This window comes from Ambystoma mexicanum, chromosome 7q, assembly GCF_040938575.1.
Source record: "Ambystoma mexicanum isolate Mex_15411 chromosome 7q, UKY_AmexF1_1, whole genome shotgun sequence".
NCBI lineage: Eukaryota > Metazoa > Chordata > Amphibia > Caudata > Ambystomatidae > Ambystoma > Ambystoma mexicanum.
Window position 1 is genome coordinate 888,794,874 of NC_090941.1, and position 13,987 is coordinate 888,808,860.

The following is a 13,987-nucleotide window of genomic DNA, read 5'->3' on the forward strand; positions in this document are numbered from 1 at the left end:
AAAGGGAGGAGCAAGCTCAACCCTGCAGTCACCCAGACACAATCGAGCCGAGTCGAACTTACTTACATTAGTATAGGTCACTGGTACTCACTTTCTCAGTAAGGCGGTATGAGAAAAAAATGCAGCAACTTCTACCCTCTGGGCGGTGTTGCGGTGTAAAAACTATGGCCGCGGCTCGCCGAGAAGTAGCAGCTATGCAACCTACTCCGCCTATATGCAGAGTGCAGGTTGAACTCACTGCATGAGGACTGTAGGTAACGGTAATGGAGTATGAGGGAATATAGAAGCACTTAATGCAGTAAGAATTCCATAAGAAGCTGCACTAAGGGCCTCATTACAACTCAGGCGGTAAGGGGTTTACGGCAGCGTTAACAGCGCCGACCCTTACCGCCTGATTACGAGGTCCCCTAGCGCCATGGTGCTTTTAACACCTGCTTTTCCGTCTTTTGGACCAGTGCCTCTTGGCAGCCTAAAAACGGCAGGGGGCTCTGGTGGTAGCAAAGGAGGGCTTGGCTCCCCTCCACCCCAACAAACAGCGCTACCTCAGCATCTTGAATACCTGCACGGGCAGGCGGGTCTCAGACACCAAAGGCTGGGGGAGTTGTGCCTATTATCAGACATGCCAACATTCTGAAGCCCCCGAGAGGGAGATTTCAGCACCAAAATAGGGAGAATGCATTTTTCCCATAGGAATGAATTGGGTATATTGTTATTTTAGGCAGGAGACAGTAAAAAATAGCACTGTTTTGAATGAAAAAAATCGGGAGTCTCCCGCCTAAATCGGGAGGGTTGGCATGTATGTATTATGGACTGTGGAAAACAGGGGTAAGCAGGTTTTTGATGGAGCATGGAGGTTTTTCTGAAATTGTGCGCGAAGTGTATTAAACTCCTGGAACTAGGAAGGAGGAAAGGGGGGAGACGCAGTGGGCGGTAACCCACCTTTGGCGTGGCGGTGTTGTGGCGACCAGTGGCAAGAGACAGACTCCGAATGAGCCATTGCACAGCAGGAAGGGTCTTTGCTCTTCTCGGACCAGCACCTCTTGGGAGCCTAATCGGCGGGGGCGCCTGGTGGTAGCATTGAGGGCTCAGCTTCCCCCGAACAAACGGCGCTCTCCCAGCCCAGGAACACCTGCAGGGGCAGACTGGTCTCAGGCACGAAGGGTTGGGAGAGTTGTGCCTACTGTGGTCTTTGTTGGGAAAAGGGGGAAGCAGGTTTTTGGACACGGAGCAATTGCGGCACCTTTGGAACTATTTTCACAATTGTTTGCTGTGTTTTATATTATGTGTGAAAAAAAATCTGCGGCCTTTTATGACAAAAAGAAGACATGTCTCATTCTGCACCTTACTGATGGGGAGAAGAAAGGGACTGAGGGGAATGAGCAAGAGTAATGTACATCGGTATAACAATGGACAAATGCCCAGGTTATGAATGTTGGCATGTACGTACTTTTACAAGAGCCAAAACTGTTGGCTTTGTCAATGCTTGCTTTTTTACAGTTCGAGCTCTGGCAGCGAGAGAATGTTGACGCACAGGGTTGCGGTCTGGGAAGACAAGAGTCACTAGATTTGTGCTGTTGTCACGAGGCCTAGACGACACGACTGTCACGAAGCAGAAGACACAGCGACTTTGCTTAAGGGTATTGCACAATCTGCTTTTCGCGCATGCGTTTCCGGAAGACCACACTGAAGCACGTGACCACAGCGACTGAGTACACCAACTTAAATCACGTGATCTTGCGGAATCCACCTCTAGTTCTACCCGGCAAGCACGGGATTCGAGTTTAGATTAGTACAGTGTCCGGGACCACCAAACCCCGCGACGCCTCTCTGCACCTACTATGGCTCTCCCGCTACTGCTCGTGCTTCTCTCCACTCTGCAATTAACACTGGCAGACACTCCAGCCAACTGCAGCTTCCAAGACCTGGAGGGCTCCTGGGTGTTCAGTGTGTACAGAGGGGCGGGAGACGCCCGGGACCACACCATCAACTGCTCCGACACGGGTGAGTGCGGGAGGAAACATTGAAAGAGGGCAGAACGGTGGTTTCATGGTCGCACAAACGGGCGTGCTAATAATGATTGAGATGAAAGGATCTTCGCTTGTTGGGCGTTCGTGGTCTCAGATATTAGTTTGTACTTTTATGCTATTTTGTTTTCCCTGTTAAAAATGCAGATCTAAACGTTCTTAAGTCCAAATAAGCACGTATTGACAAATCCCGCAGTTTGGCTTTTGTTTGGGCATGGACACTGCCATAATTGTACTACCAAGCCGTATGGTGGCAACTGCAAGAAGCACTTTGGTGTTAGTACATGGCCATATTATCGTAGTGTCTTTGAAATGCTTATGAAAGTGCCAAAAACGGTTGGCTTTGCCATTGCCTGATTTAACAGGAATTCAGATTGGGTTCACTTATTGCTTATAAAGGAATTGGCTGAAGGAAGACTTGTTTAAGACATTACACCTAGAGCTGGCTTATCAATACCAGTACTTTTCCATAAGACTGATTAAAAATGGCATTGGCATTCCCTTAAAAACACAGCGCTAGCTCGGGGACATCCCACGTGTGTGAGTTTTGCCACAGCGGGCACGTGCTGGGTGGGAATAGCCATAAGGACTAGCGGGGGCAAAGGGCAGTCACTAGGTGGGCAAGGCAAACAACACTTGCAATTTGTTTGTCCCTCCTCACATTACTCCTGTCTTCCATCCAAAATAGTTTTGCCTGTAGCAAAAGGCATATCTCCGACTGTTGTAGAAGGCGTCCACGCAACTGCTACGCAGCACAGATGCTTCCGTATTCTTTTAACTCCCGCTTCAGCATAAGTTATGGGCCTTATCTGGCTGTGACATCCCACCTTTTTATGGTGGGTTGGTGTGTGTGTGTGTGTGTGTGTGTGAGTGAATCAACTGTACAGTAACCAAAGGGGATACTTTGCCCCTGACCAAAGCTGCCTGCTCTCCGGGATTTCTCTGGGGACCCTGGGTTTTCTCTGCATCTATGGGGAAGAGAGAGCGAGTTCCAGGATTTTAGGTGTGAGCTGCTTTGGGGGAATCAAATGAGCAGGTCTGGATGCCAACACGCAATCTTAATTATATAGGCCTGGATGCACTAATGGGATTCAAACCAGGGCTCTTCTGTTGACTTGGATGCACTATAAGGGTTCCAACTCTGTCTTTCAACATGTTGGCTAGAGCATTTTTTGTGTACTTGTTTTTTGGCAAATCAGTTCCTTTCTTGCCTTATCTGTAGTAGTTTTTCCATAAATATTTATGATAGATCTATTGTACACAGTTGGGTGGGGCAATGGCTGGGTTTTGAACACTTACGGTGACAGTCACGCACATGAAAACAGCAAAAATCTCAAGGTTTTGATTTCCAAATGTAGGTATGTCTGCTGGTTTCGGATTTCCAGTTTCTTTTCTGAACTGGAGGAATTTTGGGGATGTTGGCATGTATTCTCGTTGGTGGATGGATCAGAAAGGGTATTATGTGGGTAATCTGCTTTTGGGGGTGCAGTTGTCACCACATTTCTTTTAAAGAAGATTGCAACTAGAGTATGCCCTGCTGTGTGGGTTCCTCCCATTACCAATTCCTGTAGAGGCATCGTTGATAGTTGATTTGTTGCAGACTCTTTCTTGAAGTCTCTTAGTATGATTAGATGATCCCATTTAATTTTAATGTTGGTGGTCAGGGGGGATGAGTAGGAATGAAAGATGGTTTGGTAGTCCAAAGCTCAATGGAGGATTGAGTTATTCAGTTTGGGATGCTTAATGGTGGTGCTGTTGGCATCCTTAGGTAGTCCTTGTATGCAACAGAGAGCCCTCCTTCTATTTTTCCCTCTCTCCTGACTTGATTTAATTTGAAGTAGGTATTTCTGTGCAAATACATTGCAATTTTGTGTTAACCAGGTTTTGATGCAGAATAATTTGGCTACTTCATCACTCTATTAGGTGTATATATATCTATCTTGTGTTTTGACATTGATCTGGCATTGACTGTTGCAGTGAAAAGTTTTTAAGGTGGTAATTTGACTTGTTCGTTTTTCTTTCAGAATCTGCAATGGGTTTTGTTCTGTTTCGTCATTGTGTAGATCTAGAAGTATGCGTTTTTGTTTTGATGTCTTCTACGGATTTTCTGTCTGATCGTGTTGATGGTCCTTTGTCTAAGATTTTTGTTATGAACGGTGTGTTGAGTTCATTTGGTTTTGATTGTGCCTCTTCTGTGTATTTCCTGTGTGTCCGTTGTGTTTTCAGCATCTCTCCTTTCTGTGTTTGTGGGTGGTTTGTTGTGCGAGCGGGTAGTAGGTCGATGGGTAGCATGACGGGTAAAGTGATTGTGGTCTTGTTCTCGAAAAGGGGTTTTCTCCCAGGCAGCAGTTAGGTGTGTTGGTGTTAGTTGGCTCTCTGGCGTGTTGAGTTGAGCTGGTTTATCCTCTACCGTCTTGCTTGTGCTTTTTTTTTCTTTTTTGGTTCCTTGTGCGCCGCTCTTTCCTGGCAAGAGGCATCATTTTGCTCTGCAGGGATACTGGTTTGATCTGTGTTCTGTCCCATCGCATGGATGTTATGGTTGATGGGTTAATTTCCTTGGTTGGTATTCCTAGTTGGGGCGACACTTGTTTTGAGTCGTGTTTGTTTGGGCTATTTGAATAGTGTGGTTGGGGGCGTATTGTAGGGGGATATAGGGGTAGACTGTTGCTCGGATCAGTGCATCCCAGGAGGCAAAGTATCACAGGGGGGCAGCATTTTTCAGGGGCAAAGGCTGCTGGTGCATAACTTTCCAGTGTCGGGGGGTCTCTCAGTGGTAAAGCCTGCAATGGCGAGGTCTTGGTGGCAGATAATCCGAGATGTACATCGTCACTGTGCCTGGGCCTTCTAAAAACTAGACCCCGTAACGGTGGAGCCTCAGTGGATAATGCCTCACTGTGGCGGTAGGTTTATGGTGGCTGAGACTATCCTCATGACATCCCGCTTTTTAGTTTGACCAGTTATTTCGATACTCGGTGATTTTGTTAAGCATGTTTGCCAATAAGGTGGTGTCTGTCTCTAATTCTCATGGCACAGTTGGCTAGTCCACACAGTGGGTCCTCTCCACAAATGATAGCGGGAACGTGCAGCATGAGGGCACAGGTGAATATTGTCAACAATTGAGCGCTTAGGAATTTAGGTAGGAGTGTAAATGCCGACGCTGGTATTGGGGTTGCTGAATAACTAAAGTAAGCAACTCGAGAACCTGCCTTGTAGTGACATTATGTGCTATGGGCTGTCATAGATATTGCACACTATCCATGACTCCTCCAGTCTTTGGGGCACTCCACTTGCTGTAGGATTGTATCTTAAGATCATGCACGTCCTCTGTTTTGTCCGTTCAACTGTTAGACACAGAGTGCATAATAAGGTGGAAAATTGTCATCTGTTTTAGCCAACGTTTCTGCTGGGGTGTGTATCTTCACTCCTTGTGCACTTCTTGTTTAACAGGCACTGGCTAATCCAATAAGCCTGTGGTGTTGTGTTTTATTTATTTCTTAAATAATGGAAAATAAGTTTGCTTACTTACGGTTGGCAAACTGAGTAAGGAGCAATGACGCCGTCTATCTGTAAAGACATTGTAAGTGGATAAATGGTGAGTTTGTGTGGCTTCGATGATTTGCAATATCGAGCAAATGTAGTTCGACCGGCAGAAAATGACGCTTCCTTAAAGTGCATACACAGATGGAGGAAGTGGAAGCTTCACCTAGGCGTGCACAAACTATTTCATCAAGGGCGCGCAGAGTAAGTTTCCTTTGCAAGCACAGATGGTAGCAGTTCAAATGTCCCTCATACACTTCGACGTACAGCCAGGCTCAGAAATATCTTCTGGTTGGGGTCCTGCCAGGGCTTACTCATGTCCCCTGGCAGCCCCGGCCACTAGAGGACAAGGCTTTTTTTCTAAAGCCTGAAGCTCTCGGTCATGTGCGAGAACTTCAGGCTTCAGAAAAAAATGCCTTTAATCCATAATGGTGGTGCCTGCACCTGCAAGGCATCTCCTCAATCAAGAGATGCCCGTGGGCCGGCGCCACATTATCAAAGAAAAGGTGAGGCCACTGGAAGCAAAGCCTGAGTGAAGCTCCCGTTCATTCACTGGAACTTGCCTTTTCAGCCTTAATGGTGCTGCTGTTCCTCCCCAGGCATGATGCCTGGCGAGAGGCAGAGCCACCTTTGGGGCTGAATAGGCAAGGCGCGGTCTCCTGCCAGGCAAGCCATTAGTAAATTAATGCAGCGATCGGCATCATATCCGATGCGGGATGGGGAGGAGGTGCTGATCTCTGCAAAGGGCTGCCTGGCATGGGTGCCTGTAGCCCATTAAGCCGGGGTTGGCCAAGGGGGCGTGACCTAACGAGCCTGCATGTGACCCCCCTGCCATTAGGCCACGCCTCCTTGATGAGCCCAGCTCATTTTTCAGTGCCACTTAAGGCACTGAGTACAGCACTTGGATCATGCGCAGTAGTAGGGCAAGATTGTGCATAGACACAGCAAAGCAAAGCCAGCATCCGTGTCCCTCATGGTCTGGTGTCTCGGGCACCAAAGGAGGGTTCAGGTAGTGTTTGGTGTGTAGATCAGTGAGGCTCCACAATGTGTTGACTTTGATAACCATTTGCCCATAAGCAATGGTCACCAATAGTTGAGGGGGTGTTCTGTGCCACAAACTGTTGTCTATACTGCAGAAGCTGAGGTACAGTCGACTCTGTGACCAGTTGTCAGTTGTGGTGTTGACTGAGCAGACGTTGGGGGGTCTTCTCCTTAGGTAGGTTGGAGGGCCAGCTTTGCTTGCCAGGCCTCACATGTGCGTGAGTTTGGTGCAGCGTGCAGTCAAGCCGGGTTGTTTCTGAGAGTCCCCTGAATGCAGTAGCAAGTATTGCTCATCTGATCACTGTTTCTTTTCTCTGTACGACGGACTTCAGAATGTTTTAGCCTCAAAAGAGCCTTACAACGAGGAGGTGCAGTTCTTGCATGGTTTCCTGCATGTCTGTAATAAAGTCACCCGAGGGTTAAATGCCATGTTAAAGGTATTTGTAAACGGAGTTGGTCCCCAGGCGCTCTGGTGGATCTGAAAATGAGAAGGTGGGGGTGGGTTAGTAGGTGAAGCGGGAGTAGGATAGTGAGAGTGGTTTTCTGTTGGCAGCTTCAACTCGTTATACACCGGGTGCTGAGCTTCGGTGCGAATATTGAATCGGTGTCAGTCCTCGTGTGCTGTTGGTGTTTGTGTTGTTGCGGGGTTGTGAAGTGCGTGCTGGTTGTTGTGCGAGAGATGGTTGTGTGAGATTTTAGGTGAGATAAGTCTGCAGAAATGCTGAGTTTTTTTGTTAGTCAGTTGTATGAAGGTTAACAGAAGTTCAGATATCCGTCAGAGTGTGGCTCTAGGCAAAACTCCCAATTTCATCAAAGTGGGCAAAAGGGCTACGCCTGGCAGGGTTTCAGTTTGTGTGGGGCGCTCTCTGTGCTGTTCTTACGCGCTTTGCAAGTGTTCTGATTGCTCCTCGCCGTTCTATTCTAGCCAGCTCTGTTGGTGTTCTAGTGCCGATGGATGGATTGATGTGGGTTGGGTGTCTATTCTCCTCCTTTGGTGCTGGGCTGATGTGGCGGACTCCTCTCAAACTTTCTATCTAAATGCGTCTGCCAGTTTGGATATGGTACGTCCGGGGGAGTGGGTGGGTCATTTAGGGTTTTCGTCTCAGTATGTGATCAGTCTCTGGAGGCCTCCTTTTGTGGCTATTTCTCATGCTATCTTATGTTAGTCATGTGGTCGGTTCTTTGGGTTCAGTGTTTGTCCATTTGAGAGTGGCCAAGGTTCGTGTTATTTTCGTTGTTTTAATGGGGTGGGCATTCAGATGCGTCGCTGTTGTGGTTATGCTGCGTAGAGCCATGATTTGAGGAGTTTCCTCAATGCTAGGGTGTGAAAAGACTGCTTGGTTCGTGTACCCGTAGCACGATCAACACTTTCGTTTTTGAAGTTGTTCACACATTTTAGTGGCTGGTGCCGTATGAAGGTCCTGTTGTACGTTACACTAAAAGGTATGGCCTCTTGGCTTCACGTGTAACCCAAAGAAGCCATGGGCATCTCATCTATGAAACTGTGATTAGTCCCAAGCCTGTTCATGCATGTAGCTGGGTGAGTTAAGAGCTATAACATCTCAGCTGACTGCTGAGCCTGTAGAACTCAAGATTGAAATCCTACTAATTCTTCCTAAGGCCTTCATACTTCCGAAATAGATCTATTAAGTTGGATAATAACACTTTTAATAAGACGCTTAGAAACCGAAAGATCCCAGCAAAACATAATTGGAGTGAAGAAAAACATGACTAATGCCACCCCCTCGGTTTTCTGCTAGCAGGTGGTGTGGCTTATATTTATGGGGGGGGGTGGGTGGTGTGTGTATGTATCTGTGTAATTATATAATGAAAACAACTCAAGTCAATGATCAGTTAAGGTAAGGAACTTATTACAACAAAACCCCTGAAATTCAATGCATTGGGGGACCTCTGGACCAGCTCAACTCAGCACGTTCCCATTGATCTCCGCTATAATACTATATCCCCCATAATTCAATTTTTTTTATGGCATTGTGAATCCCTTCTCTATTGTCGTCTTGGGCTTTGCAATGGGAATGCCCCGAGTTAAGCCGATCCTGAGTTCCCCAATGCTTTGAATTTCATGGGTTTGTTGCAATACATTTTTTACCGTAACTGATCATTAACTAAAGTTTTTTTCATTTTACTTTTAAGGGTTTTGTTGTTCCATTGAATTTTTCTACATCACTGGCCATGGACTTTAGCCGTGCCCACTGTATATTTTTAGAAAACTTCCCAATGTATTTTTTAAAATCTCTACCTGGTCACTAGCATGGCCTTTGGCCGCGCCCTCTCAATATTTCAGAACACTATCCAAACACTAGACATGGCCTTCGGCCGTGCCCACTGTCCATTTTAAAACGCGACCAGACCACTAGCAAGGCCATGGCCAGACCTCACTGTATCTGTTAAAATTTCTATTTTTTTTGCCATAGCAGCGGGTATAATTATAGTTGGGATTTTCAGTGTTTATTTCTTTTACTTCTGGGGTGTTTATTCAGTGTTTTCAAAAGTGACATCAGGGCTTTCAAATGTGCCCCCTTCAAACAATTGCAGCTAACTTTTTTTCCAGTGTAACTACACAAATATTGTTTCATTGCGTGCATAAGTAGGGTAACATCTCTCATGACCGGCTGCAAGAATAACCTATGCTTGCTTGAGAGGTTAACCTCGAAATCCTCCCTAATGCAACTATCGCTCAAAGAGGTTGATCAATCACAGAATGGTTTTGACAGTGGTATTGTTCTGTATAAAAGATGGCAGGCTTAGAGAATTTAAAAAATGATTTGCTAAGGATCCCACTATTTGGTTAATCAGTGTGCTACAAGCCCTTTGTTTTATGGCTGGTCTCTTGGTGACTGTTGTGATCGCACAACCCCCAACTAACCGCATTTAAGCAGCACGGAAAAGGGGCGGGGGGGTTAAAAAAAATGACCGGCTGCAAGAATAAAATATGCCCAGGTACTTTTGCCCCATAGTGAAAATCAAAAGCAGACACCCTTGAATATGCATACAATAAGTGAACATATATCATAAAGTGAAATATATAAATGTAGTTCAGTTGACCTTCCCCTTAGAAGAAAGTGTGCAAGATAAAATGGCATTGGACGTTAAGAAACAAAGTTAGGAACACCAGAAACATAACCTGAGAGGAAATGTTTCTACATATGCTGGAAAAGTATTAAAGGTGCTCACCTTTTAAACCAAGCAATCTGTAGTGAAATATTCACCAGAAAACATCACAAAACAAGTGCTTGTGGTAAGCGTCTGCACTGGGAAAATGACAACCTCAGTAAAATCATGGTAGCCAAATACTTGAGCAAGCTTGCCGATCTCAAAAAACCCCAAGGGGTTGCGTCCGCCCACTATCAACCCACATGTGCCCTTTACTTGTAGCCTGAAAAGCAGCTACAATAGGGGGAGAATAACTGCACCAGTGTCCAGGATTGAAACCGCTTTTGTCACATCCTGGGCAAATACTCATGATTTACTTTATAAAGATAACTTTAATAACGTAGTGTCACTAAAATGTATAAATCCTTATAGAACTGTTTGGCAAAAAGTGTACAATTGTGGCATTACCCCCCACCGCACCCCCTCGTCCTGACTGGAGTCTACAAATACCAGAATGCAATTCAGTAAAAGGCAAAAAAATGGTCGATAGTCGCTCGGAGAGCACCGAGTACATAAATCTCTAAACCATATTGGGGCATAATAATACATTGACAAAAGGTTGTTCTGGTTTGCTTCGCATGTGCAAACTGGATTTGCAGTTCTCTATGTATTGGTAGCTCCTTACCCAGAAATAGCTGCTCCTTTCATGTGGGCCTCATGGCAACTTGAACTTTAGAGTACAACCCTTTCAAGGCCTGACAGTAGCACGATTTAAATAAAATAACGTGGATACTGATGGCCTGATTCATGGAATTATCTGCGCGTTAAACGCAGACTTGCATGCCATTCTGCCTGAAAATCTATGTGCAAATAATTACATGATTCAGGGGCTGTCTCTTTTCTTAGTGTATTCTGAGATGTCTCCCATCCGTGCAGTTACCGGGACCGATCCTGCTTAGCTTCAAACAAAGAAGTGACTGGCCCTCTCAGGGCTTGTTGTTTAAAGTGGTCTTGTAACTTGGGTTCATTTATTGGGTAACATGGCATCAAGCGGCTGGCCCCTTCCTTGCTATGAAGCTAAGCAGTGTTGGTCCTAGTTACTACATGAATGGGAGTCTCAGATGCCTATTTTAGTATGGACTTCAGATAGCCAGGGAAATGTGTAGTTTTATAGCCGCAAGTATCTGCAATATGGCCAAAAAACATTGCCTTTCCAGGCCCTCACCGAGTGCTCCCTCATTTTTGCCATCTCCCCCCACTTCCCTGAATGCCTCCTCACCTCCCATTGATCTTACTGTCGAGTTTGGGTATGCTGTAAATTTCTTTTTACTGCATTTACCTTACTCCAGTAAATGACAAATCTAAGTGTCACTGTGCATGGTTGACATCATTGCACCAAATACAAGGTGGTGGTCTTTTGGGCGACAGGCACAATTTTACAGAAATCGGTGGTAAATGTTTTGTAACCCATTACCATGGGGCGAGTCACCATCGGGCGAGTGTATCTCTCTTGTGTCCAGTATGTAATCTAAGGAATTCGTCCTGCAGGTCTAGCGGGAATTGTACGAATTTGCGATTCTTGTCATCTGTGTTAATATCGATTTACCATTCTGAGAGATGACTTTGCTTGTTCAGGCACAAGAACATACTTGACTAATATAATAAAATAAAACCTAGCTTGCTTCTCCTTCGCTTGGTGTTCGTCGTGCTGTAGAAAACGTGAGAATACTTGCTCGGGCGTAACAAAATCCCTATATTGCTGTCCTGTATATAGCCAAATAAAATTTCAAATTAAAGACCAGTCCTCTCTCCAAAGGCACACTTTTGCCTCTTCCTTTTTCTAACCTTCTTTGCCTGTGTGTTGGCCACTCTTTCACTCTCCTTTCGCCTCATCACTTTCTTTCTTGGTTACTTGTACCTGGCAAAAGCTCAACAGTGAGCAATTCAATATTCTAGATCTTAATAGGAGAATTCTCAAATTTTGACCGCAGATGACTTGCTCGAATTCAATTTGATAGAATTTTGGGAAACGGGTTTTGCCGCAAATGTTTGGGTTAATAATTAACATGGGTGGGTTAGAGGGACTGCGGGCAGTCTCACCCCGCATATATTTGCGGCAAAAAACTAAACTACAAAAAACGAAATTCGATCAATCGAATTCAGGAAAATACACTGGAGCAACTCACACAGATTTGAGTAAATGTAGTAGGCAGGTATAATCAACACAGAATTTGGATCATTGTATTAAAGGAAGGATCTGGGCTGTCCCAGGTTTGCTTTGGTATGTATTCTGTCTGCTTTGGTTATTTATTTTTTTATCTAAATTATTTGGCTTTCGGTTCAGTCCTGCAATCCTCTGTTCTGGTTCTTTGTTTTCAAACGCAGAACCTTCTTTCCTCTGGTAAATCATTTTGACTAGGAGGAGCTGCCCAGGCGGCAGCATGTCCACCTTCCCATCCGTTTTGCAGGTCTCAATTCCTGACACTGCGGGTCGCAATACAACTCCCACTAATGACACCACAGGGGTATTGCCCCTCCCCCCACCATGTGTGGGTTTTCACTTTCGAACATGTAACTCCAACTAGCACATTGTATGCCAGCACACAAGACTACTTCATGCTGTTGCCCAAATCTGGACATACTAGTTCTTGCAAAAGAAGGAAAAGGCTTGGCTGCATTTGCTGTTTAATCGGGTATGCAGGTGGGTCAAGAGACTCTTCTCGCTGCCCTCTTTCGTATGTTCATCTTGCACATAGTTTGTTCAACTCCTAATACCAATTTTCTGTCTTTCTTTCTGTCTAGTCTTGTACTCGCTCCAATTCACTAGAGTTCTTAGCCAATCTTCTAAAAACCACAACCTGTGCAGTTTCTCGGTTGCATGCTCGCCTTGGGGACAAGTCCATGCCATGCAACATGGGTTTGATCCCTGCTTCGGTGCTTAGAAGCTGGAGCAGTGAATCTCCCATGAATGTAATATTCGCTATCTGATGAGTTGTTCTATTTCTAAGTGATCCACTTACTTCTCTTTTGCATGCTCGCAGAGTCTTTTCAAATTAAGTTTCTGGTTTGCATGTTAGATCTTGGGGGGTGAGAGGGGGTTTGATGCAGGTATTATTTGAGTAAGCCATTGTTTGCTTTTATATAGGGTGTTTTGCTTTGTGTTGATCTACCTATTACTCTTCCAGCATGCCCTGTAATTACTTCTCTTGCTCGTTTGGCACTTTGTGTTTCTAATTGCTCCATTAGTAGTCTAGGCATTCGCATGATTGTATGTATTGCCACCAGGTGCCAAGATTCTCACATGATATGCCTAGTCTCTTCATCATGCGGTATGCCGGTAGTTTCATCATGTGCCCTTTTCCTTCAGTACCCATGCACCTCAATCCTCTGACTGGTTTCACCATAGTTTTCCAACTGATCCTATCCACCGGCCAGGGCTCGGCTCCTTTGTTAACATGTGCCACACATTTCCATCTAATGCTCAGATACTCATACCATTTAATAGGCATTGTCATCAATTGTTCCGTTTCTTGCACCATTCAGGTTTGACCTTATTCCTCTGTTTGTAATTAGTTTATTAAATAATAGCAATAGCTTGCATTTGCCACACAGCTTTCCACACATGTACTCTGACCCCATATCCCAGGTATCATTGGAAAATAGCACTGCAGCCTCTCTGGCTCGGCAGCAGCCGCCACCCTCCTGTGTCCCTATGCAACTGCAGAGAGGCCAGGGCACCACCGAGACTGCAGGAATTGCATTCTCCTCTTCTGCACTCATGATCTCTCTCTCTCTCTCTCCCCCCCCCCCCCCCCTGCCATTTTGGCTACTTGATTGGATTTCGCGAAGTAAGGTATGCGTCTGCTCATCTTTTTATCCCTCTCTCATGTTTATGTGATTTTGTAGGTCTGACAAAACACCATAGGCATCTGCTTTTTTTTTATGGTGACACATTGCACCTTCAGTGCAGCGTCACTGAAAAATCCTTTGGATTTCCCTTTGTTTTAAATACCTTTTCTTGGGTGAACTACAGTAACATGAAATTCACTTTACTTACCTTTCTCTTTGAAGGTTCAGCACACACCATTTTATGTGGAGTGCTGGGGGTTACTCAGCCCCTCATCATACTGTCTCATGTAAAAAAAAAACAGTTACCCTCCCTACTTTAAATGGCTGGTGGCAGTGGTTTAACTGTTTCTTACTATTGTGTTTTGCTACCGCAGGCTGAATCCTCAGCTGCAGTACAGCACCCATGGGTGACCATTTTATCA

At 45.3% G+C, this 13,987-nt stretch overlaps 1 protein-coding gene across 1 annotated transcript in view; it reads left to right on the plus strand.

Moving 5' to 3' along the window:
- The first annotated feature begins 1,724 nt into the window (after positions 1 to 1,724).
- CTSC (cathepsin C) overlaps positions 1,725 to 13,987 on the plus strand; it is a 103,433-nt gene continuing 91,170 nt past the window's right edge. The window contains exon 1 of the mRNA XM_069639501.1: positions 1,725 to 2,001. Within this exon, the coding sequence (XP_069495602.1) occupies positions 1,839 to 2,001 (163 nt within the window). The 5' untranslated portion in view covers positions 1,725 to 1,838. The remainder of the gene's footprint in view (positions 2,002 to 13,987) is intronic.